The sequence below is a fragment of the Rhinolophus ferrumequinum genome, chromosome 24 (genome assembly GCF_004115265.2).
Source record: "Rhinolophus ferrumequinum isolate MPI-CBG mRhiFer1 chromosome 24, mRhiFer1_v1.p, whole genome shotgun sequence".
NCBI classification, from domain to species: Eukaryota; Metazoa; Chordata; class Mammalia; order Chiroptera; family Rhinolophidae; genus Rhinolophus; species Rhinolophus ferrumequinum.
The window spans coordinates 1,527,930-1,555,420 of NC_046307.1; the positions used below are offsets into that span (position 1 = coordinate 1,527,930).

Here is a 27,491-nt window from a genome sequence, read left to right on the forward strand (position 1 = left end):
TCATGTGGTTCATTTGGGTTGTTTCCAATTTGGGGATACGATAACTAAAGCTGCTATGAACACTCTTGTGTATATCTTTGGGGTCACGCAGGTAGGGACATAGGTAGGTCTGCATTGGGCTTTAATAGATATTTCCAAAGAGTTTTCCAAAATGTTTGTACTAATTCACACTCCCACCAGCAGTGTGTGAGAGTTCTGGTTCTCCACATTCCTACCAACACCTGCTATCATCAATTTTGTAAAGTTGCATATGTTCCATTAAACTCAAATGACTACATAGGTTCCATGATGTAGATTCATTCATTCATTCATTCATTCATTGACTCAACTAAAGTCAATGGAAGACCCACAGTGTGCAGGCATTATGGTGGTGGCTGGGGTGCTATGGTGAGCAATATAGTCTCTGTTCTCACAGAGCTTGCCTTGTAATGGGGAGAGAAAGACAAGTAAACATAAATAGTGACAATAATGACATAATGCTATGCTGAGTGTTGTGATGAAATAAAACAGATGACATGCTATAGAGAAGGGCCTGATTGGTGACTTATATTCAAAGGTCAGAATAGACTTCACTAAGGAGTGACATTGAGGTGGACTGCTAAATGATAAAAGGGAGGCAGCACTGATTAAAACCCAGAAGAGACATTCTAACGGAGGTGAGAGTTAGGGCCAGGGCTCTCCTGCAGGGATAGGTATGAAGTGAGCAAGGAAGGTAAAAGGGAACTGCTCAGAGATGGGGCCACATGCAGCACCGGCTTTTCCCTCATGGCATTTCTGCTTTTGGGTATGGATTGGCAATGAAAATCCAGCCATAGGGCTGCAACTAAGACACAGGGAAACCAGTCATGCTGTGGACATCCTGTATGGACAGAGTGATGAAATTAGAGATTGAGCAGCCAAGTCTCCAGGGAAAAGGGACCATGTAGAATTGAGCCCCACACTCAGCCATATTCCCCTCAAGACATTTGATGAGTTTCAAAGCTGCATGGGGTAGGAGACTAAGAAGCCAAGCAGAGAACTTCTAAAAAGTAGAGTGGACTTTTAGCATCATGCATTATCAGGGAGACAAATATCAGAGTTGAGTGTCTGGGGGTGAGGGACCCCTATCCACACCGTGAGTCTCTGCAGGAACCCTTGAGGACGATGCCCAGGATTGGGGGCAAACCAGACATAGATGACCCTGATCAAAACTGCAACGTAGCCTTGAGTAAGTACGGTACTAAAGGGATTCAGTCGTCCTCTCCCTGCCTAGCAAAGGAAAGAGTGATCCTCTTTCTGGAATAAGATTAACAGCATCCATATTAACACATTTTCTCACACAATGTGTAACAGTCATTCAAAAATTAGCTGGTATGCCAAGGAGAGAAGCAAATAGAAAATCCAAAAAAAGGCAATATCAGATGATCAGTTATAATGATTATCAGAATATGATATAGCCATGATTCATATTTTTAAAATATGAAAGAAAGGAAATAGATCAAATATGAAAATTTTACTATGGAGTCTAGAATCTATAAGAAATTAATCAAATGGAAATTTCAGAATTTGAAAATACAATAACTGACAGTAAACATACTTTACTGTGTATTTGACAACAGATTAGATATAGCAGAACAGAAAGTTAGTGAATTAGAAGATAGGTTCAAAGAAACTACCTGTGATAAAGCAGAGAAAAAGAATTAAGAGGGAAAGAAAAAGAGAGATGCATATAAGATATGTGATAAGCCATATTCTACAGCTGATGAAAGATATAAACCCAGAGACTCAAGATACTCGGCCACCCCAACTAGTGCAAGTACGAAGAAAACCACACCTGCTCAAAGTCAAAACCAAAGCAACAGGAAAAATAACAAAAAACATGACTCTTGAAAGAACAGAATAGATCTTAAAGATGATGTTTCAAAAGAAAATATGGAATCCAGAAAGAAAACAATAGAATGGTGTCTTTAAAACTTGTGTGTGTGTGTATGTGTGTGCGTGAGTGCATGTGTATGTGTGTGTGTGTGTGTACATACACATACATGAGAGAAAGAGGAGAGAGTTGCTAAACTGGAATTTGATACCCTGAGAAAACAGCCCTCAGAATTTAAGGCAAAACAAGTATGTTTTCATACAAGCAAAAATATTAGAACACCAGAAGACCTGCTAAAATAAATGCTGATGGCACAGTTCTTCAGGCAGAAAACAAATAAATGATCCCAGAATATTGGGAACAAATCCTGGTTCTGCAGTTCTCTGTCTGTGTGAACTTTGGCAAGTTACGTAATTTCCTTGTGCCTTATCTTAAAATGTGAATCATCAAAACTCCTCACAAGGCTGTTGTGAAGTTTACACAAGTGAAAAAGACAAGATGCACTTAATAAATCCAGCCCTCAGCATGTAATTAATACCTGCTATACGGAAAGCTTTGTGAGAAAACAGGCCATTAGGTGGCACCCCTACACACCTCCTTGCCCTAATAATTAACCTAAGGAATGTAAGAAAGACCTCAAGAAACCTACCTGTGACATCCAGGTGGAAGGAGATCCTCTGGCCCCCGGCCTCGCAGCTGTACTCCCCGCTGTCCGCCTTCCCTGCCTGCTGCAGCACCAGACACCGAGTGCAGCCCTTGGCCTCCATGCGTACTTTTGAGCTCCCACTCAGCTTCTTGCCATCCTTGTACCATGTCACCTCTGTCTGGGCCTGGACCACCTCGCAGCTCAGTGTGGCACTGGCAGCTGCTGCAATCTGCACCTCCCTGCGTGATGGCTGTTCCTTGACAAACACGGCTGCAGGCTCTGGGGACAGGCAGGGACGTAGAGGGTCAGAGAAAATCAAATTTGTAGAACTGAACGAGGGCCCACTTTCTGGCTCTCAAGACTATCATGCCCCAGCCAGAAGCTTTGGTTTCCCAACACAGACTACTTCACATTTAGAAGATGCATAAGGCAGGGAACAAATTAGTTCTCAGAATCCGTAGCCTCACAGTTCAATAACTTTCATGTTGGTATATCTTACAACTGAGACTCTGGCAACTATTTTCCAGCTGTGATCTTATAATTACCTTTACAAAGGGAGGCATAATTTGTAGCCTGCACATAAAAGCATAGGTATTTTCAGGGAGAATGTATTATGTAATGACACCAAGAACAGGCGCTACTCAAGTCACAGTAAGCATTGATAGATAGGATTGCTAATTGTAGTCTACAACTTCTAACACACCAGTCACCATGAGTGTAATCAAATATTTGGCCTTGGAATCAGATGTTGTTTTTCAGTAACTTACTTTTTTTGCTTTATATTGCATTATTCTAGGACCCATTCTGTTACTTTAGACTAAATTTCCTTTTTTTATGATGTATATCCACTGGTAATTCTTTCAGCAAGATTTTGTGAATTCTCTCTATCTATTTTCTGAAAATGTCTTTATTTCACCCTCCCTTTTGAATGACAGTTTCGCTGGATACAGAATTCTAGGTCAATGATTATGTACCCTTAATACTTTGGAGATCATGCCATTAATTTCTGTGTTCTTCGTGCGATTGACGTGTTGGCAGGAAGAATAACTGTTGCTCCATAAGTCTTTTTCTTCTCTCTGGTGGTTTTGAAGATCTCCTCTAGGATTTTGACTTCCTGTGGTTCACTATGATGTGTCCACTTGTCAATTTGTTTTCTTTACGTTTCCCATTCTTTCCTGTGAGTCTTGAATTTTCAGATTCACATATTTTATCATTTCTAAAAATTCTATGCCTGATTTCTTTTATTATTTCATCTTCCTCATTGTTTCTAGCTTCTCACAGAAGTCCTTTTAGACATATGTAAGGTCTGTTGCTGCTTTTCCCCAAATCTATCATTATCTCTTATTTTTTATCTATCTGTGATTCATTTTCAGTAATTTCCTCAGGTCTATCTTCTAATTCAGTAATTCTACATCTAATTTGCTGTTTATCCCTCCACTAATTTGTTCATTACAAATGTATTTACCATTCAAGTAGTTTTATTTGGGCAATAATATTACATACCTATCAATAATTAATTTAAATGTATATAGACTGACTATGCTCATTAAAAGGCACAGAGTGGCTAAATGAATTAAAACAAACAAACAAAAAGATCTGTGCATATGGTGCCTAAAAAGACTCACTTCAGCTCAAAAGACACACAAAGACTGACTGTGAAGAGATAGGAAAAAGATATTTCATGCCAATAAACAAAAAGAAAGCTGGGGTAGCAATGCTTATGTCAGCAAAATAGATTTTAAAACAAAGACTGTGACAAGAGGCAAAGAAGAGCATTTCATAATGATAAAGAGATCAATCCCAAAACTGGATATAACTCTTGTAAATATCTACAAACCTAATGTAGAAGCACATAAATACATTAAGCAAATATTAACAGATATAAAGGAAGACATATACAGTAATACAGTAATAGTAGGGGACTTCAACACTCCACTTATATCAATGGATAGATCATTTGGACAGAAAATCAACACAGCAACAGCAGCCTTAATGACACATTGAACCAGACAGATTTAATAGATACTTACAAACATTCCACTCAAAAGGATATACATTATTTTCCACAAGTGCATGTGGAACATTTTTCAGGATAAACCGGTTAGGCTGCAAAACAAATCTCAACAAATTAAGAAGACTGAAATCTATCAAGCGTCTTCTCAGACCACAATGGCATGAAACTAGAAATCAATTACCATCTTTCTCCAAAAATAAGACCTAGCTGGACCATCAACTCTAATGCATCTTTTGGAGCAAAACTTAATATAAGACCTGGTCTTATTTTAATATAATATAAGACTGGATATAATATAATATAACGTAATATAATACCACATATTATATTATGTTATATTATATTATATTATATTACATTATATTATACTATATTGTATTATAGTATATATATAGTATATATATAGTATATAATATATAGTATACTACATACTATACTATAATATAAGACTGGGTCATATTAATTTTTGCTCCAAAAGACACATTAGAGCTGATGGTCCGGCTAGGTCTTATTTTCGGGGAAACACGGTACAGGGAATAAAACCTGAAAAACACATAAATACATGGAGGCTAAATAACATGATACTAAACAACAAATGGGTTAACAATGAGATCAGGGAAGGCATCAAACAATAGCTTGAGACAAATGAAAATGAAAACACAACGACCCAAAATCTATGGGACACAGTGAAAGCAGTGCTAACAGGAAATTCACAGCAATATGGACTACTCTAGAAACAAGAAAAATCTCAAATAAACAATCTAAACTCGGAGACGTCATCAAAATGGTGGCGTGAGGTGAGCCTCTGTAAAGCTCCCATGGAATTTACGACTAATCGAACAACAATAACTCCACAAAGGACTCCCTGCACAGCGACAGGCAAGACGAAGAGGCCCACTACTGAATTCACCTAAAGGTGGGCGAATCGCGCAAGTGGGGGAGGAGAGAAGGGAGAAGTGTGGAGACGGAGCCACGTGGGAGGGCGCAGGACGCAGACCTAGCTCAGTGCTCCGAGCTCGCTGCATCCCGGAACTACCGCAGCTGCGGGAGAGGGAAGAACTCTGACTGCTAGGGCTCTGCTTATGGCCCACAGGGCTGAGGGGGCAGCATATAACACGGCTGAACCCAACGCTCACGGCAGAGACCTCGGAGCAAAGACTGAGGGAAGAAGGCTGAAAACGGTGGTTTAAGCCCTCACTGCCAAGCAGAGAATGGAAGCCTTAGGCACTGAGACTAGCCGCCCCCTCCCTACCCTCCCAGAGCTCGCCCCGCCCCCACCTGGCCGGTGCTAGAAGTGGAACAGTAGCAGTGTCAGATCAAAGGAACAGAATATTTGCTGTTCTGAGAACTGTGGTCCGCAGACACACATTTGCAGCCCAACTAGTTCAGGCAGAGGGGAGGGAGCTGTGGAAGCAAGACCGGCTGTGGTGGTGGTCACCGCCATTGCTCTGGGCCACCTCTCACAAGTCACCCCACCCCTGGCCCCACCTATCTGGGCGGATCCCTGCAGGAGTAAACACAACTGCTGAAACACACGGGCTCTGAATCTGGTGCAGGAAGAGCTTTGGAACTTCAAAAGCTCTCTGCATACCCACACGGACACTGCGCCCTGTGACCCAAGCGAACTATTAACGGAGGAGAAGCCCGTCTCCCAGGGAATACCCCATTGTGTGAGAAGCTGGAATAGTACAGAGAAAACATAGCACTACCGTGTGAGAGAAATAAAAGGCTGCAGTCGGAGAGAAAATAAGACATTCTACCAACAAGTACTGGAAAACAAAACAAAGACCTCTTCCTATTAACCTGTTGCAGAGGCCATTCCTGTAGATGTCTAGGAAGAGAAATAATAAATCAGTAATTGCCATGAATAACCAAGGCAACAAGACAGCTCAGAAAGAAAGTGAAAAGTCTCCAGAAAAGGAACTTAAAGATATGGAAATATATTATTTAAACGACAGAGAATTCAAGATTGCAGTTCTGAAAAAACAAAATGAGATGCAAGAAAACACAGAAAGGCAGTTTAATGAACTCCGAAATGCAATCAAAGAACAACATGAGCATTTTACCAAAGAGATTAAAATTTTAAAAAAGAACCAAATAGATTTCTGGAGATTAAGAACTCAATAGAAGAAATTAAGAATAAAATAACCAGCTTAGGTGGTAGAGTTGACCAGATGGAGGAAAGAATCAGTGACATCGAAGACAGAAACTTGGAAATTACACAGATGGAAGAAGAAAGAGACTTGAGACTTAAAAGAAATGAAAGAACTCTACAAGAACTTTCTGACTCCATCAGAAAGAGCAATATAAGAATAATGGGCATACCAGAAGGAGAAGAAAGAGAGAAGGGAACAGAGAATATATTCAAACAAATTGTCAATGAGAACTTCCCAAACTTGTGGACAGAACTGGATCCTCGAATCCAAGAAGCAAATAGAACACCTCATTACCTCAATCCCAACAGGCCTTCTCCAAGGCACATTGTATTGAAGCTGTCTAAAATCAACGACAAAGAAAGAATCCTCAAGGCAGCCAGGGAAAAGAAGACGGTAACCTACAAAGGAAAGCCCATTAGATTATCATCAGATTTTTCAGCAGAAACTCTACAAGCCAGGAGGGAGTGGAACCAAATATTCAAAGTATTGAAAGAGAGAAATTATGAGCCAAGAATAATGTATCCAGCAAAGATATCCTTTAGATATGAAGGAGGAATAAAGACCTTTCCAGACATACAGAAGCTGAGGGAATTTTCCAATACACGACCTGCACTACAAGAAATACTAAGGGAGGCTATTCGAGCACCATCAACAGGGACAATTTGTGGCATCCAAAACATAAAAAGGGGGAGAGTAAAGGCCTGAACTGGAATATGGGAATGGAGAAAGTAAGAATGCTAAAGAAAATGGAATACTCTAAATATCAAACTTTCTTTTACATAAACTTAAGGGTAACCACTCAAGAAAAATCCAGAACTGAAATACATACTGTAATAAAAGAAGAAACAGAGGGAAACATTATAGAATACCACCATACAGAAATAGTAGACAACAACAAAAAGGAAAAGAAACAATGGAGACACAGTCTTACCAGAAAACTAAAAATAGAATGACAGGAAATCCTCACATATCTATAATCACCTTAAATGCAAATGGACTGAACTCACCAATAAAAAGGCACAGAGTAGCAGATTGGATCAAAAAACTAAACCCAACCCTATGCTGTCTCCAAGAGACACATCTCAGCTACAAGTACAAGCATAGGCTCAAACTGAAAGGGTGGAAATTGACACTCCAAGCAAATGGTACCCAGAGAAAATCAGGTGTAGCCATAATGATATCAGATGAAACAGACTTCAGGGTGAAAAAGGTAACAAGAGACAAAGATGGACATTTCATAATGGTAAAGGGGAGTATACAACAGGAAGACATAACAGTCATCAATATTTATGCCCCCAATCAGGGAGCCCCGAAATATACCAAGCAACTACTAACAAAACTAAAGGAAGAAATTGACCAAAACACAATTATACTAGGGGACCTAAATACATCACTGACAGCTATGGACAGCTATTTTCCAAACAGAAAATAAATAACGAAATAGCAGCCCTAAATGACACATTAGATGAAATGGACATAATTGACATATATAGAGCACTTCATCCTAAAACATCAGACTATACATTCTTTTCTAGTGTACATGGAACATTCTCAAGGATAGACCATATATTGGGACATAAAATCAGCCTTAGCAAATTTAAGAAGATTGAAATCATACCAAGCATATTCTCTGATCACAAGGCTTTGAAATTGGATATCAACTGCAAAAAGAAAGCAGGAAAAAACACAAATTCATGGAGATTAAACAACATACTTTTAAAGAACGACTGGGTCAAAGAAGAAATTAGAGGAGAGATCAAAAGATACATAGAAACAAATGACAATGAAAATACATCCTACCAAAATTTTTGGGATGCAGTGAAAGCAGTTTTAAGAGGGAAATTTATATCATTACAGGCCTATCTCAAGAAACAAGAAAAATCCCAAATAAATAACCTCATGTTACACCTTAAAGAACTAGAAAAAGAAGAACAAGTGAAACCCAAGGTCAGCAGAAGAAAGAAATAACAAAAATCAGAGCAGAACTAAATGAAATAGAGAACAAAAAGACAATAGAAAAAATTAATGTGACAAAAAGTTATTTCTTTGAAAAGATTAACAAAATTGACAAACCCTTGGCTAGACTCACTAAGATAAAAAGAGAGAAGACACTAATTAACAAAATCAGAAATGAAAAAGGAAAAGTTATCATGGATGCCACAGAAATACAAAGGATCATCCAAGAATACTCTGAAGGACTATATGCCACCAAATTCAACAACCTAGAAGAAATGGACAAGTTCTGAGAAACATATAGCCTTCCAAGGCTGAACCATGAAGAACTGGAAAATCTAAACAGACCGATCACCAGTAATGAAATTGAATCAGTCATCCAAAGCCTTCCCAAAAACAAAAGCCCGGGACCAGATGGCTTCACTAGTGAATTCTACTAAACCTTCAAAGAGGATCTAACACCAATCCTGCTCAAACTCTTCCAAATTGAAGAAGAGACAGTACTCCCTAAGTCATTTTATGAGGCCAACATTACCCTGATACCAAAACCTGGTAAGGACAACACAAAAAAAGAAAACTACAGACCAATATCTCTGATGAATACAGATGCAAAAATCCTAAACAAAATTCTAGCAAATCGAATACAACAATGCATTAAAAAGATCATTCATCACGACCAAGTGGGGTTCATCCCCGGGGCACAAGGATGGTTCAACATCCGCAAATCCATCAATGTGATACATCACATAAACAAAATAAAGGACAAAAATCATATGATTATATCAACTGATGCAGAAAAAGCATTTTGCAAGATACAACATCCATTTATGATTAAAACACTTAATAAAATAGATATAGAAGGAAAATACCTTAGCATAATAAAGGCCATATATGACAAGCCCTCAGCCAATCTCATAATTAATGGTGAAAAACTGAAGCCCTTTGCTCTACATTCAGGAACACGACAGGGCTGTCCCCTATCACCTCTGCTTTTCAACATAGTGTTGGAAGTCCTTGCCAGAGCAATCAGGCAAGAGAAAGAAATAAAAGGCATCCAGATTGGGAATGAAGAAGTTAAATTATTACTCTTTGCAGATGACATGATGCTATATATAGAAAACCCTAAAGACTCCATCAAAAAGCTATTAGAAACAATCAACGAATACAGTAAAGTTGCTGGCTACAAAATCAACGTACAAAAATCCATTGCATTCCTATATACTAACAATGAAATTTCAGAAAAAGAAATACAAAAAACAATTCCTTTAGCAATTGCAGCCAAAAGGATAAAATACCTAGGAATAAACTTAACCAAGGATGTGAAGGACCTATATGCTGAAAACTATAAGACATTTTTGAAAGAAATTGAAGAAGACACAAAGAAATGGAAAGACATTCCGTGCTCATGGATTGGAAGAATCAACCTAGTTAAAATGGCCATATTACCCAAAGCAATATACAGATTTAATGCAATCCCCATCAAAATCCCAATGGCATTTTTTAAAGAAATAGAACAAAAAATCATCAGATTTGTTTGGAACCACAAAAGACCTCGAATAGCCAAAGCAATTTTAAGAAAAAAGAACAATAGTGGAGGTATCACACTCCCTGACTTTAGCTTGTACTACAGGGCTACAATAATCAAAACAGCATGGTATTGGCAGAAAAACAGACACGTAGACCAATGGAATAGAATTGAGAACCCAGAAATAAAACCACATAAATATGGACAGATAATTTTTTGACAAAGAAGCTAAAAACACATAATGGAGGAAAGACAGCCTCTTCAATAAATGGTGCTGGGAGAATTGGAAAGCCACATGCAAAAGAATGAAACTGGACTGCTATCTGTCACCATGTATCAAAATTAATTCAAAATGGATCAAAGACTTAAGCATAAGAACTGACACAATAAACTGCATAGAAGAAAACATAGGTACTAAACATATGGACCTTGGGTTCAAAGAGCATTTTATGAATTTGACTCCAAAGGCAATGGAAGTAAAAGCTGAAATAAACGAATGGGACTATATGAAACTTAAAAGCTTCTACACAGCAAAAGAAACCATCAACAAAATAAAGAGGCAACCAACTGAATGGGAGAAGATTTTTGCAAACAGTGCCTCTGATAAGGGGCTAATATCCAAAATATACAAGGAACTCATGAAACTCAACAACAAAAAAACAAACAACCCAATTGATAAATGGGCAGAGGACCTGAAGAGACATTTCTCCAAAGAGGACAAATGGCAAATAGACATGAAAAAATGCTCAACATCACTAATCATCAGAGAAATGCAAATAAAAACCACAATGAGATATCACCTCACCCCAGTCAGAATGGCTATCCTCAACAAGACAAATAGTAAGAAGTGTTGGAGAGGCTGGAGAAAAAGGAACCCTCATACACTGTTGGTCGGAATGCAGACTGGTGCAGCCGTTATGGAAGGCAGTGTGGAGGTTCCTCAAAAAATTACGAATAGAATTACCATATGACCCAGCAATCCCTCTCCTGGGTATCTACCCAAAAAATCTGAAAACATCTACACATAAAGACATGTGTGCTCCAATGTTCACTGCAGCTTTGTTTCCAGTCGCCAAGACGTGGAAACAACCAAAATGTCCTTTGATAGATGAATAGATAAAGAAGTTGTGGTATATATACACAATGGAATATTATACAGCAGTAAGAAAAAATGATATAGGAACATTTGTGACAACATGGATGGATCTTGAGAGTATAATGCTAAGCGAAACAAATCAGACAGAAAAAGCAGAGAACCATATGATTTCACTGATATGTGGTATATAAACCAACAACAACAAAAGAACAAGACAAACAAATGAGAAACAAGAACTCATAGACACAGACAATAGTTTAGTGGTTACCAGAGGGTAAGGGGGATCAAATATATGGTGATGGAAGGAGAACTGACTCTGGGTGGTGAACACACAATGGGATTTATAGATGATGTAATGCAGAATTGTATACCTGAAATCTATGTGATTTTACTAACAATTGTCACCCCAATAAATTAAAAACAAACAAACAAACAAAAAGTCTAAACTCACACTTAAAGAAACTAGAAAAAGAACAGCAAACAAAGCCCAGAGTGAGTAAAAGGAAGGAAAAAGTAAAGATCAGAACAGACATAAATGAAACAGAAATTAAAAAAAAAAAATAGAAAAGTCCAATGAAACTAAGAGCTGGTTCTTTGAAAAGATAAACAAAATTGATAAACCTTTAGCCAGACTCATCAAGAAAAAGAGAGAGAAAACCTAAATAAATAAAATCAGAAATGGAAGAGTAGTAGTGACAACCGACACCAAAGAAATACAAAGAATTATGAGAGAATATTATGAACAATTACATGCCAAAAAATTGGATAACCTCGAAGAAATGGATAAATTCTTAGTAAAATACAATCTTCCAAGATTGAATTAGGAAGACACAGAAAATCTGAACAGATGGATTAATAGTAATGAAATTGAATCAGTAATCAAAAAAAAAAAAATCCCAACAAACAAAAGTCCAGAACCAGATAGCTTCACAAGTAAATTCTACCAAACATTGAAAGAATTAATACTTATTATTCTCAACCTATTCCAAAAAATTGAAGAGGGAAAGCTTCCACACTCATTTGATGAGGCCACTATTTCTCTGATACCAAGACCAGACAAAGACACTCCAAAAAAGCGAAAATTACAGGCCAATATCCCTGATCGATACAGATGTAAAAATCCTGAACAAAATATTAGGAAACCGAATTCAGAAATTCAGTAAAAAGATCTTACACTATGATCAAATGGGATTTATTCTAGGGATGTAAGGATGGTTTAATATCCACAAATCAACCAATATCATATGCCACTTAAATAAAATGAAGAAATAAAATCAAAAGATCATCTCAATAGATGCAGAAAAAGCATTTGACAAAATTGAACATCCATTTATGATTTTAAAAAACTCCCAACAAAGTGGTATAGAGGGAATATACCTCAACATAACAAAGGCCATATATGACAAACCCACAGCTAACATCATATTCAATGGAGAAAAGCTGAAAGCTTCTCTAAGATTAGAAGAAGAAAAGAATTTCCACTCTCAATACTATTATTCAACATAGTATTGGAAGTCCTAGCCACAGCAATCAAACAAGAAAAAGAAATAAAAGGTGTGCATCCAAATGAGACAGGAAGAAGTAGAACTATCACTATTTACAGATGACTTAATACTATGTATAGAAAACCCTAAAGATCCCACTAATCTAGATCCCACTAGTTTTATTAAAACTAATAAATGAGTTCAGCAAAGTTGCAAGATATAAAATTAATATACAGAAATCCGTTGCATTTCTATCATTAATAACAAACTACCAGAAAGAAAAAGAAAGAAAATAATCCCGTTTACAATTGAATCAAAAAGAACAAAATACCTAGGATAAATTTAACCAAGGAGGTAAAGGACCTATACTCTGAAAATTATAAAACATTGATGAAAGGAATTGATGAACACACAAATAAATGGATGGATATACCATGCTCATGGATTGGAAGAATTAAGTGTTAAAAATGTCCATACTACTCAAAGCAATCTACAGATTCAAAGCAATCCCTATCAAAATACCAATGGCATTTCTCACAGAACTAGAACAATAATCCTAAAATTTATATGGGACCACAAAAGACCCCAAATAGCCAAAGAAACCATGAGAAAGAAAAACAAAGCTATACTACAAAGCTACAGTACTTCATGGGTCCACTTCCATTCGGATTTTTTTCAAATGACCTACGGAGTTCAATTGACCCACATAGTTCTGACCCACATTGTTCAATGGTCAACTGGCAGATGGGGATCCGGGTGTGTGGAGGGCTAACTTAAGTTGTAGGTAGATTTTCAACTGTATGGGTGGTCAGTGCCCTTAACCCCCATGTTGTTCAAGGGCCAACTGTATACTTTAAAAATAAAAATAAATTAAAATAAATTAAATACATAAATAAATAAGAAGTTAAAAAAGAAGTTTCATTTGGTTCTTTAAATCTGCCTGGTGTTTTTCCTAGTGTTTCACTTTTTCTTGTTTCCAAGTCTCCCAGATACCTCTTTAGTCATTTTAAGTACGCTTATCTCACATGCTCTTTCAGATTGTCCTTCTACCATCCTAAGTTCCTGGGGCCAATTCTGACCTTTTCTGTAACTTCCGACTCGTTGATATTGGATTGCTTCTCTGGTGCTTAGATATATTTTTGTTGTGAGTGCGTCTTTAGCAGGGCTTCTTTGTGCGATGGTAATTCCATATGGCCTGAGTGGAGGGTTATCCATTCTGAGTAAACAGTCTTGCCAGGTACTCCAGGGGTATCTCTGGCCTGGTGCCCCATTTGTAGGTTAATTTCTCAGTCTGGTAGTCCCTAGTACTATGAATTCAAGCCCCAATCCCAAGTGAAGAATAGGTTTCCACTTCTTAAGGATTCTTTTCCCACCCACGTCAGGCAGAAAAATAAGTGCCTTGTCACATTCCTGGACTGCCAGATGATGGCTTTTCTAATATATTTGTCCACCGACATGGTTCTATAAGGTTACCAGCTTTTACAGTGGTCTCTGCTCCACTTGCCCATCACTCTCGAACCTAAGCTCCCACTGCTTGTTTGCAAACTGGTATTGGAAGTCATGCCTTGGTCCCTGGAACCAAAACCCCACCAACTGTGCACCAACTCATATTCAGATGTCCATGGTGGAAGAGATTCATCCTATATAAGTCCCCAGTACTGCTGGGACCAGAAATCCACGTCGGGTATTGTTAACTCTACTTTTCCAAATGAGATCATTCAATTTCATCCACTGTAGACTTTATGCTTTGGGAACACCTCTCTGATTTCCCAAAGGAAGTCAGCAGAAACTTTTGGCTTTGGGCCAGCACATCTTAGTACACGTATTTTCAAGGGGAATTTCTTATGTGATGTCACCAAGAACTGGCAATATCCCTGGGTTACATGATTTCTAATTGGATTTCTAATCTTTAAAAAAAAAATGCAGCTGTGTCCAAAATACAAATGGTTCTATTTGTGTGCCTTACATTTATTCTTCACAGAGGAAAAGATAAAGTGTCTGGCTGGCCGACTTTGGCTTGTCCACTTCTGTGACCTGGTACCATGCCAGCGCAGGCTGCTGGATGGCAGGTGGCAGTAATCCAACAATCCACACAGCAGTTGACAGGGGTCTCCAAGGACAACGGTCAGTCTCCCCTCACGGGGTCTCCCCCACTGCTCACTCTCCTCCCCCTCAAAGCAAGGCTTTCCAACACAGCCACAGACATTGGCTATGTCCACTTCCTCAGCTCACCTCACCTCCCTGATGCCCACGGGGCTCCATCCTTCAGCTCCTCCCAGCTTTCCTGATTTCTCCATGGTGTTAGCACCCTTGCCTCACCCTTAGAATGAAAGTCTTCTCTTGGCCCAGGACCAGCCCTCTCTGGGTTCTCCTATCATGGCCTTGGCAACCTCAGTATTCCCGTAGCCCTGCCACCATGCTCTCCTCCACGCTGTCTTATCCTCTGGTTCCCTGACACATGCCCAGCTTCTCCCACCACCAACATGCTGACAAATCCCATGTCCCTCTCCAGCCCAGCACTGATAAGGTCCACACCCAGATACCTGACTGCCCCCAGACGTCCAAGGTACCCACGCTGGCTCATCACCCACTCCTCCCTGCAAACCTGCACCTGTCCATCTGCCACATCTCAGAAAGTGGCACCTCCTTCTATGCATCCACAAAGCCTGAGACTCACCTTCCATCTCCCCCCTCTTATCCCCACACCCACCTGACAGCCACTCTGTCCACTTCACCCCCAGCACCCCTCTCCATCACCATGACCATGGCCTCTGTTTGGCCGGGCATCTCCTGCTGGACCAGGGAATAGCCTCCTGTATCTCCCCTCCCTGGTGGAGCTACAATGGTCATTCTAAAACCCCAATCTAAATGGGCCACTCTCCTTTCCTGTTCTAGGGTCAGAACCAAAGCCCACTCCCCTCAGTGGATGCCTCAGGTGAGTGGTCCAGAGAAAAATCTCTGCAGGCCGATGTCCTCGGGGATCAGATGGATCGGTGGGAGTCCACATGCTTCTCATGGATTTGACGCTCACCTCAGCACCTGCCAAGGTCCCCTCTCCCAGCCAAGGACACTCTCGCTTTTTAACCATGACCTCTCATTATTTCTTCTCCGGTGAGGCTACCACCAGTCACTCTGCACACTGATGAAACCTCACAATGTCCATCACATAAAGCAGAGAACACCCAACTACACAGCCCACTGTCACCGTGAGCCGCAGCCAGCTGGTCACACTCCTTCAGAACCTACTTTGAAATACCTGCCGCACATCTGTGGACCCAGACCCAGCCACATCTCCCAGGCAGGCCTGCTCCAGCTCTCTTTTACTTTTGATGTTCACTTCACAGAAAGATGGCAGACTAACCCTGAGGGAAACTGTGCCTCTTTGATATATGCATGTCACGAAATCACTCCTGACCACACTGTGTATGTGTGTAGGTGTGTGTCTATGTATGTGGGTTTTATGCATATATGTGGGTGTGTTTGTATTTGTGTGTATGTCTGTATGTGTTTAAATGTACGTGTGTTGTGTGTGTTAGTGTGAATGTATGTGTGTAACTGTGCATGTATATGAGTGTGTCTATGTGAGTATGTGTGCGTTTAAAAGTGTGTATATGTATATGTATATGTATGTATGTCTATGCATGTGAATATGCACGTATATTTAAATGTGTGTATGTATGTATGTCTATGTGTGTTATAGGCATGTATGGGTTTAAGTGTGCATGTGTATTGTGAGCATGTGTGTTTAAATGTGCACATATGTATGTGTGTGAGTTGTAAACATGTATGTGTGTTTAAATGTGTGTAAGTGTATATGTATGTGTATAAATGTGTATGCATGTCTTTGTGTGCATGTACGTGCTTGGGTCAGTCTTCCCGAGGCTGCACAGAGGGAGGAAGTCTGTGAGAGCCCCCCGTGGCCACTCTAATCCCACAGCCTAGCTCACACCACACAGTGGTTTGCCTTTAAAATCCACCTGAATGAGTTACACATCTTATTCCAAGGATGCTTAGGATTTGTTCCACACAAGAAATGCCAAGGGCTAGATTTGTTTGCATGGTTACAAAAATTAAAACTTGCATCTTTACAAAAACATCTATAGGTGGTTCTCAGTCACCAAAAGCAGCTATCAAAGGGCTCTGAAAGTAAACAGCAGCAGGAGGATTGGGGAAAAGCAGAATTCCAAGTCCTGCCTAATGAGAAGTTCAGTCTGCCTTTTTTCCCTGGCCTACACACAGGGAGGCCCTAAATCCAGAAGTAGGCACCTCAGCTCTCCCTCAAGGCATGGGGAAGAAAATCTCAGATGCTCAGGGAGGTAAGAGGACACTCCCACTTATTCTCCATACCCTTACACCCCAGCCCATGGAGGCTGAAGACCCCTAGTACACTGAGGGAGGGAAATGTTCTCCAATTGAAGGAGTTCTGGTACTGAAAGGCAGGGGTGAACCCCACTGATTTTTCTCTTTCTGTCCTCCTTCCACTGGGCTCTGACACAGAACTGAAAAGGTAGAGATTAGCAACATGGACTTTTTTAAAGAACATGCTGTCTACAAGAGACTTACTTTAGATTAAAGATACAAATAGGTTGCAAGTGAAAAGATGCTCCAATCAAATGGCAACCCAAAGATACTCGAAGTGGTAATACTAATGTCAGACAAAATAGACATTAAGGCAAAAACCATTCCAAGACATCATACATTGAATACATATTATATTATATTATATTATATTATATTATATTATATTATTATTATATTATTATATTGATGAAAGGGTCAATCCTCAAAAGAATATAACAAATTTAAGCATAAGCACAACTAATAGTAGAGCCCCAAAATATATGAAGTGAAAACTAACATATTAAAGGGAGAAATAGACAGTTTTACAATAATAATTGGAGACTTCAATACCCCACTTTAAATAAGAAATAGAACTAAACGAAGGTCAGTAAGGAAACAGAGGATGTGAACAATCACTTCACACCAACTACACCTAGCTGACGTACACAAGACCCTCCAGCCAACAACAGCAGAATGCACATTTCACTCAAATGCACATGGAACATTCTCTAGCATAGTCCATATGCTAGGCCATAAAACAAGTCTCGATAAATTTTAAAAGACTTAAATCATACAAAATATCTTTTTCAACCACAATGGAATGAAGCTAGAAATCAATAATAGAAAGAAAACTGGAAAATTCACAAGTATGTTAAAATTAAGCAACATACTCTTAAGCAAAGAAGAATTACAAGGAAAATTAGAAAATAATTTGAGATAAATGAGAATGAAAACACAACATACCAAAACTTATGAGATGCAGTGAAAGCAGATCTCAGAGGCCAATTCACAGCTATAAAACATAAGCCTATTTTAAAAAGATCAGAAATCAATAGCCTAACTTCACATGTTAAGAAACTAGAAAAAGAAGAGCAAGCTAAACCTAAAGTTAGAAGAATGAAGGAACTAATGACTAGTGCAGACATAAATAAAATAAACAATAGAAAAATAGAAAGGACCAAGAAAATCAAAAATTGTTTCTTTAAAAACATCAGCAAAATTGACAACCATTCGCTAGACTGACCAAGAAAAAATGTTAAAAGGCTCAAATTATTAAAATCAGAAATAACAGTGGGGATATCAATACAGACCTTACCAAACAAAAAGGATTGTAAGAGAATCCTATAAACAATTAAATTGTATACAAACAAATTACATAACCTAGCTGAAATAACAAATTCATAGGAACACACAAACTACCATAACCGACTCAAGAAAAAACAGAAAATCTGAACAGATGTATAACAAGTAAAGGGATTTAATTAGTAATTAAACACAAAATAAGAGGCACCCATTTTAGAAATCAAGTAGTGAAACTACCTGTATTCTTCAGATGACATGGTTTTGTGTGGACAAAACCCTAGGTAATAATAATAATAATATATATATATATATATACACATACAACTAAGAAAGAAGTTAAGTTTGTGGGGGTAAAAATCAATATTCAAAAATCAATTCTATTTCTCTACATGAACAATTTAAAATTGAAATTAAGGAAATAATTACACAAGTATTAAAATAATTGAATTCTTAGCAATAAATTTTTTAAAAAAAGAATTGCAAGTTTTGTACACTGAATACTACAAAACATCATTAAGAAATTTGAAAAACCTAAATAGAGGGGCATCTCATATTTATGGATTAGAAGATTAATATTGTTAATATAGCAATACTCCGCAAATTGATCTACACATTCAATACAATCCCAATCAAAATACCAGGTGCCTTTTTTGAAAAATTTTATGATCCTAAAATTCATGTGGAAATGCAAGAGACCTCAAATAGCCAAAGCAATCTTGTTACTATTTGTCTTGTTGATGACAGCCATTCTAACTGGGGTGAGGTGATATCTCATTGTGGTTTTTATTTGCATTTCTCTGATGATTAGTGATGTTGAGCATTTTGTCATATGTCTATTTGCCATTTGTATGTCCTCTTTGGAGAAATGTCTCTTCAGGTCCTCTGCCCATTTTTCAATTGGGTTGTTTTTTTTGTTGTTGAGTTTCATGAGTTCCTTGTATATTTTGGATACAAACAAATCAGAAACAAAAACTCATAGACACAGACAATAGTTTAGTGGTTACCAGAGGGTAAGGGGGGGTTGGTATATGAGGGTAAAGGGGATCAAATATATGGTGATGGAAGGAGAACTGACTCTGGGTGGTGAACACACAATGGAATTTATAGATGATGTAATACAGAATTGTACACCTGAAAACAATAAAAGAAAAAAGAAAACATGTGTTCACAGAAAACTTTGTATAAGGATGTTCATAGCAACCAAAAAGTGAGAACAACGTGGAGGTTGGTCCAAGGCGGCAGTGTGGCTGGACGCTGAGCTCGCCCTCTCCCAAGAACACATTGAATGTGCACCTATACTTAGAGCAAATCCTCCTAAGAGATGACTGAGAACCAACTGAACAGCCCCAGCACAACAAGCAAGAAAGAGGTGACCACATAGAGAAGGTGGGGGAAGCACGAGAGCTCTCAGGAGCTGAGGGAACAACCCACACCCCAGCATCATTGTTGATGTTTCTCCTGAAGCTGGATAGTGGGCGTAGCTCCATCCAGGTTCTCTGGCCAATCCACAGGGCGCTGGAGCTAGACACAGGAGAAACAGGAGGGCGCCACAACATGCACACAAAGGACGTTCCACCCAGAGACTGATGAAGCAGGGGCAGCAGGGTGTTGATTCGGGCCCCCAGTGGGCTGTGTATAAGAGGGGCTCCCCTAACCTGGAGAAAGTGCAAGGCCAACAGAATGCTGTCACACCTGCCTGTGGAGCTGCCCTGTCCGGAGAAAGTGCGGAGCTAGCAAAACTCTGTGGTACCCACATGTGGGCCTGCCCCAGGAGCAGTGAATGGGGTGCTGCTCTGTGCCAGTTGGGCTGCCCAGATAGGAGAGTGTGCAGAACTAGCAAAGTATGGCTGTGCACACAGGTAAGGCTGCCGACCAGGAGAAAGGGCGGAGCTAAGCATACATGCATAGTGGCCCAGGCCCGACCCTACTCTGACTCCAGCCAATTAATGCAGACAGGGCAGCCTGCAGAATGAGAGGGGCGTGGCTGAGCATGAAAGGAACTGTACCGCTGGGAAAGGGGGCAGAACTAGCAAAGTGCAGTGGTGAGCACATGCAGGCCTGCCCCAACCCGACAGAGGGCAGAGCTGGTGGGGCCCTGAGAAGCAAGCATGCAAAGCAGTCCTGCCCAGGTGTGGCTCTGGTCACAGTTAAAGCAACAGGGCACATCAAGAGCGCACTCAGCAATCCCACCCAGATTGGAAGGTCAAGGAAGTACACACACACCAGACTACCCCATGAACTCTCCCCGCCTACAACCAGCCTGCCAAAACTATTCAACCCACAGTCTACTCTGAAACCACTCTCTCACAACTGCAAGAGATAGTATTCTGTTCAATTCATAGGAACAAATACAGAAAGTCACAAACGAAGAAATGAAGAAAATGAAGAAAAATGAAGAAATGAAGAAAAAATGAAGAAAAAAGAAAAAACTCTAGAGAAAAACCCTAATGAAATGGACATAAGTAATTTGCCTGATAAAGAAATCAAAGAAACAGTCATAAGGATGTTCAACAAACTTAAGGATACAATAGAGGAACTCAAGAGAGCACTTCAACAAAGAGATAGAAAACGTAATACAAAACCAATCAGGGACAGATGATGTAAGCAGCATGACAGCATGAGAGAACCTACAAATCTCTCCCCTTGAAGTTATAACAAGTTGGACAGCTGTAATTCAACACAGGATTCTCTGCTCGACACACAAACATGTCTTACGGATCTACACATTGAAGCTACGTCTGAAGCTGGGCATATTGGAGTGACTACGGGAAACGGGACCGGGGGAAGCACAGACGGGGAAGCAGACACAGTCCAGTGCTCACTACGATCCCAGTAGACGTGACAGCAGGGAAGGATCGGGGTGCAACCTTCACTGGGCAAACCAGAGGGGCAGAGACAACAACTGTGCCTGGGTGGCTGGCACACATTAAGGCTGAGGCCAGGGGCAGGGGCAGAGAAGCAGTGCAAAGGATGGCAGTGTTCCACAACCTGCCATCACTAAACAAAAAAATCCACTGAATGGGTTTCCCCACCCACCCCATCCTCCAGTGGCCCGCCCAGCAGTAAAACTTTCACTTGGCAAATCACAAAGAGTCAGGAAAAATATTTCCAGCCTAGGTGGTCTGTACTAATTATGGCTAAACCCACTAGAAAGAACAGAGCCGCAGATGTGCAAAGCCACTTCCCCCCACCCACCACTCCCCACCCCATCACAACAGAGCCTGGTAGAGGCAGCTGGGTCAACTCAGACAGAGTGGCTGTGCTGGTGGCTTCTGGGTACAGGAATGCTGCTCAGGAACCACACGGGCCAGGAGAACCATAGCCCACCTTTTCCCACCACTGGGGGTGGTGCCCAGAGACCAAGGCAACCAGATCCTAAAAGGGACTCCACCCCGTCAGGGAATACAGGGCGTTTTCCACAATCAAGGTGATACCACCCCACAGAAATCCCGGTAGCCCCAATAGTGCAGGCTAGAGAAAATAAAAACTTGCACTTCAGCACCACATACTGGAAAACAAAAGAAAGACCTCTACTTATCAAACTCTAAACAGTGAAGAGTCAAATGCTAAAAAAAAAAAAAAAAAAAAAATTTCATTCCCACAAATGCCCAGGCTGAGAACATAATTCATCAAGCACAATGAATAACCAAGGTAACAAGAGAGTTCAGAGAGAAAATTAAAAATCTCTAGAAAATAAACTTAAAGACATAAAAGACTATGATTTAAATGACAGAGAATTCAAGATTGAAATTCTGAAAAAAATTCAATAAGATACAAGAAAACTCAGAAAAGCAATTCAGTGAGCTCAGAAATGTAATCAACAAACAAAAGGAGTACATCACCAAAGAGACTGAAACTATAAGAAAGAACCAAACAAATTCTGGAGCTGAAGAACTCGATGAATGAGATGATGATTGAACTAATGAGCTTAGGAATAAAGCAGACCAGATGGAGGAAAGAATTAGTGATACTGAAGGGAAAAATCTAGAAATGACTCAGATCCTTAAGGAATATGCTACTAAACAATGACTGGCTCAAAGGGGAAATAAAAGAAGAGATCTAAAGATACACAGAGAAAAATAAGAATGATAATATAACATCAAAATTTGGGAGATGCAGCAAAAGTGGTAATAAAAGGGAAGTGTATAGCATTACAGGCCTATCTCAAGAAACAAGAAAACTTTCAAATAAACAACCTAACATTTCACCTTAACAAACAAGAACAAGAAGAATAAATGAAGCTCAAATTCAGTAGAAGGAAGGAAACAATAAAAATTAGAGCAGAATTAAATAAAATAGAGAACAAAAAGACAATAAAACAAATTAATGCAACAAAGAGCTGGGTCTTTGAAAAGATTAATAAAATTGACAAACCTCTGGCTAGATTCACTAAGGAAAAAAAGAGAAAAGACTCAAACAAGCAAAATCAGAAATAAAAGAAGAGAAATTACAATGGACACCACAGAAACATAAAGGACACCACAGAAACAAAAATACTATGAAAGGCTATACATCACCAAATTCAATAACCTAGAAGAAATGGACAAGTTTTTAGAAATATATAAACGTCCTAGACTGAATCACAAAGACCTGGAAAATCTAAATAGATCGATCAACAGTGAGGAAATTGAAACAGTCATCAAAACACCTGCCAAAAAGTAAAAGTCCAAGACCAGATGGCTTCACTAGTGAATTCTACCAAACATTCAAAGAAGATTTCATACCTATACTTCTCAAACTCTCCTGAAAAATTGAAGAGGCAATACTTACTAACTCACTTTACTAGGCCAACATTATTACCCTGATACCAAAACCTGGCAAGGACAACACAAAAAGTGAAAACTACAGATCAATATCTTTAATGAATACAGATGCAAAAATCCTAAGCAAAATACTAGCAAGTCGAATACAACAATACATTGAAAGGTTAAACATCACGATCACGTGGGGTTCATTCCAGGGGCACAAGGATGGTTCAACACACACAAAAATCCATCAATGTGATACATCACATGAACAAAATAAAGGATGAAAATCATATGATCACATCAATAGATGCAGAAAAAGCATTTGACAACACACAACATCCATTTATGGTTAAGATACTCAATAAAACGGGTATAGAGGAAAAGTACCTCAACATAATAAAGGCCATATATGACAAACCCTCAGCTAATATCATACTCAATGGTGAAAAACTGAAAACTTTTCCTCTAAGATCAGGACCAAAACAAGGATGCCCACTCTCACCACTGTTATTCAACATTGTATTGGAAGTCCTAGCAAGAGCTTTCAGGGAAGAGAAAGAAATAAAAGGCATTCAAATTGGGAAGGAAGAAGTTAAATTGTCACTATCTGCAGAGGACATGATCTCATATATAGAAAACCCTAAAAATACACCAAAAGACTATTAGAAGCAATAAATAAAGTTGCAGGATACAAAATCAATGTACAAAAGTCCACTGTGTTCCTGTATACTAACAATGAAATATCAGAAAAAGAGATGAAGAAAACAATTCCATTTGCAATTGCAACAGAAAGAATAAAATATCTAGGAATAAACAAAAATGTGAAGGACCTATACACTGAAAACTACAAGATATTGTTGAAAAATTGAAGACATTGAAATTGAAAGATAGCTTTAAATTGAAGAAATTAAAAGACATCCCATGTTCATAGAGTAAAAGAATCAACATACTTAAAATGGCCATATTACCCAAAGCAATATACAGATTTAACGCAATCTCCATCAAAATCCCAATGGAATTTTTCAAAGAAATAGAACAAAAAAAATCACCAGATTAGTATGGAATCACAAAAGACGCCCAATAGCTAAAGCAATCCTGAGGGGAAAAAAACAAAGCCAGAGGTATCACACTCCCTGACTTCAAATTATACTACAAAGCAATAATAATCAAAACAGTATGGTATTGGCAGAAGAACAGAAACACAGACCAATGAAACAGAATTGAGAACCTAGAAATGTGGGCAACTGATTTTTGATAAAGGAGCCAAAAACACACAATGGAGAAAAGAAATCCTCTTTAATAAATGGTGTTGTGAAAATTGGAAAGCCACACGCAAAAGAATGAAATTAGCCTACTATTTGACACCATACACAGAAATTAACTTAAAATGGATTAATAAATATAAGACCTAGAACAATAAAATACGTAGGAGAAGACAAAGGTACTAAACTTACGGACTTTGGTCTCAGAGAGGACTTTATGAACTTGATTCCAAAGGCAAGGGAAGTAAAGACAAAAATAAATGAATGGAACTACATCAAACTAAAAAGCTTCTGCACAGCAAAAGAAACCATCAACAAAACAAAAAGGCAAGCAACTAAATGGGAGAAGATATTTACAAACAATACCTCTGAAAGGGGCTAATATCCAAAATATATAAAGAACTCATACAACTCAACAACAAAAAACAAACAAATTTATCAGAAAATGGGCAGAGGACCTGAACAGACATTTTTCCCAAGGAGACATACAAACGAACAACAGATATACGAAAAGATGCTCAACTTCACTAGCTATTGGGAAATGCAAATCAAAACCCAATGAGATAACACCTCACACCTGTTAGAATGGCTATTATCAACAAGACAAGTAATAACAAGTATTGGAGAGGTTGTGGAGAAAAGGGCATCCTCATACACGTCTCATAGGAATGTAAATTGATGTAGCCACTGCGGAAGAAACAGTATGGAGTTCCCTCAAAAAAATCTACCTGAAAATTTTGAAAACATTTATTCGTAAAGATACATGTACCTCTATGTTCATTGCTGCATTATTCACAATAGCCAAGACATGGAAACAACCTACGTGTTCTTCCATGGAATATCGGATAAAGAAGACATGCTTCATATACACAATGGAATACTCTGCGGCCATAAGAAAGGATGAAATACTGCCATTTTGACAACATGGATGGATCTTGAGAATACCCTGCTAAGTAAAATACGGTAAGTCAGATGGAAAAGGACAAGAACCATATGAATTCACTTATATGTGGAATATAAAACAGAAAGTGGCAAACGAACAAACAAAACAAGCAAACAAACTCATAGACAACACAAGTGTGCTTACCAGAGGGGAAGGTGGGGCGGTGGGGGAGGATAAAGAGGGTCAAATATGTGGTGACAGCGGGAGACTAGACTTTGGGTGGTGAATACACAACGCAGTACACAGATCACGTATTACAGAATTGTATACTTGAAACTCATAATGTTATTAACCAACGTCACCCCAATAAATTGTTTTAAAGAACCAATCAGAGATGAAGAACACAATACCTGAAATGAAGAATAAATAAGAAGGAATTGACAGCAGATTAATTAATACAGAAGAATGGATTAGCAACCTGGAAGACAGAATAGTAGACATCACCCAATCAGAACAGCAAAATGGAAAAAGAATTTTAAAAAATGAGGATAGTATAAGAAATCACTGGGATAACACCAAGCGCCCTAACATTCACAATATAGGGATTCCAGAAGGAGAAGAGAGAGAAAGGGGCAGAAAGAATATTTGAAGAAATAATGGCTGAAAATTTTCCTAATTTAGGGAAAGAAACAGACATCCAGGTCTAGGAATCACAGAGAGTTCCAAGCAAGATAAACCCAAAGAGGCCCACACCAAGACATATTGTAATTAAAATGGCAAAAGTTAAGGGTAAAGAGCCAATCTTAAAGGCAGCAAGAATGAAAAAACAAGTTACCTACAAGGGAAATCCCATAAGCCTATCAGCTGATTTGTCAGAAGCAACTTTACAGACCAGAAGGGAATGGCAGGAAATATTTAAAGTACTGAAAGGAAGGAACCTACAACCTAGAATAATTTATCCAGCGAGTTTATCATTTAGAATTGAAGGAGAGATGAAGAGTTTCCCAGGCAAGCAAAAACTAAAGGAGTTCACCTACTAAACTGGCCTTACAGGAAATGTTAAAGAGTCTTCTTTATGCAGAAAAGAAAAAGCCATAACCAGAAATAAAAAAATACAAGACAGAAAAAAATTTCAGTAGTAAAGGCCAATATACAATAATCACAGTAAATCAACCATGTAAAAATCTAATGGGAAGCTCAAAAGACAAAAGCAGTAAAATTAACTGTAATTATAAATAATCAGGGGATACAAAAAACAAAAAGATATAAAACATGGCATCAAAAGCATAAAGAGTGGAAGGGGGACTAAAAATGTAGTGCTTTTAGAATGCGATTGAACTTAAATTCCTATCAGCTTAAAATAGACTGTTATAGATGTAGATAGATATATATGAACCATATATATCTATATGGTTATTTATATAACCATAAATAAAAAACCTACAAAAAAATGAAGAGAAAAGAATCCAATCAAAACACTGAAAACCAACAAAACAAAAGGAAATAGATCCGGAGATGAAAGGAATAGAGAAGAACAACAAAAGCAACCAAAAAACAACAAATAAAATGGCAACAAGTACATGTGTATCAATAATTACTCCAAATGTAAATGGACTAAATGCTCTAATCAAAAGACACAGGGTGGCAAAATGGTTTTTAAAAACATCTATGTGCTGCCTACAAGAGACTCACCTCAGATCGAAAGACACATGGACCGAAAGTGAAGGGATGAAGAAAGATATTCCATGTAAACAGAAACAAAAAGAAAGCTGGGGTCGCAATATTCATATCAAACAAAATAGATTTCAAAACAAATAATGTAAAAAGAGACAAAGAAGGACATCACATAATTTTAAAGGGCTCAGTTGAAGAACAGGATATAACAGTTGTAAATACCTATGCACCCAACATAGGAGCACCCAAGTATATAAAGCAAATGTTAATAGATATAAAAGCAAAAATTAACAGTAATACCGTAACAGTTGGGGGCTTTAATACTCCACTTATTTCAATGGATAGATCATCCACACAGAAAACTAATAAGGAAATAATGGCTTTAAATTTCACACTAGACCAGTGTGACTTGATAGACATTTACAGACCATTTCATCCAAAAACTACAGGTTACACATTTTTCTCAAGTGCACATGGAACATTTTTCAGGATAGATCATGAGCTATGCCACAAAACAAGCCTCAATAAATTCAAGAAGATTGAATTATATCAAGC

The 27,491-nt window shown here is 38.6% G+C and overlaps 1 protein-coding gene across 4 annotated transcripts in view; it reads right to left on the minus strand.

Annotated features, from left to right (window-relative positions):
• Nucleotides 1–27,491, minus strand: part of OBSCN (obscurin, cytoskeletal calmodulin and titin-interacting RhoGEF) — a 156,055-nt gene that overhangs the window by 112,090 nt on the left and 16,474 nt on the right. For all 4 annotated transcript variants that reach the window (XM_033095762.1, XM_033095760.1, XM_033095759.1 and 1 more), the window contains exon 10: nucleotides 2,502–2,777. In XM_033095762.1, coding sequence (XP_032951653.1) covers nucleotides 2,502–2,777 — 276 coding nt within the window. The remainder of the gene's footprint in view (nucleotides 1–2,501; nucleotides 2,778–27,491) is intronic.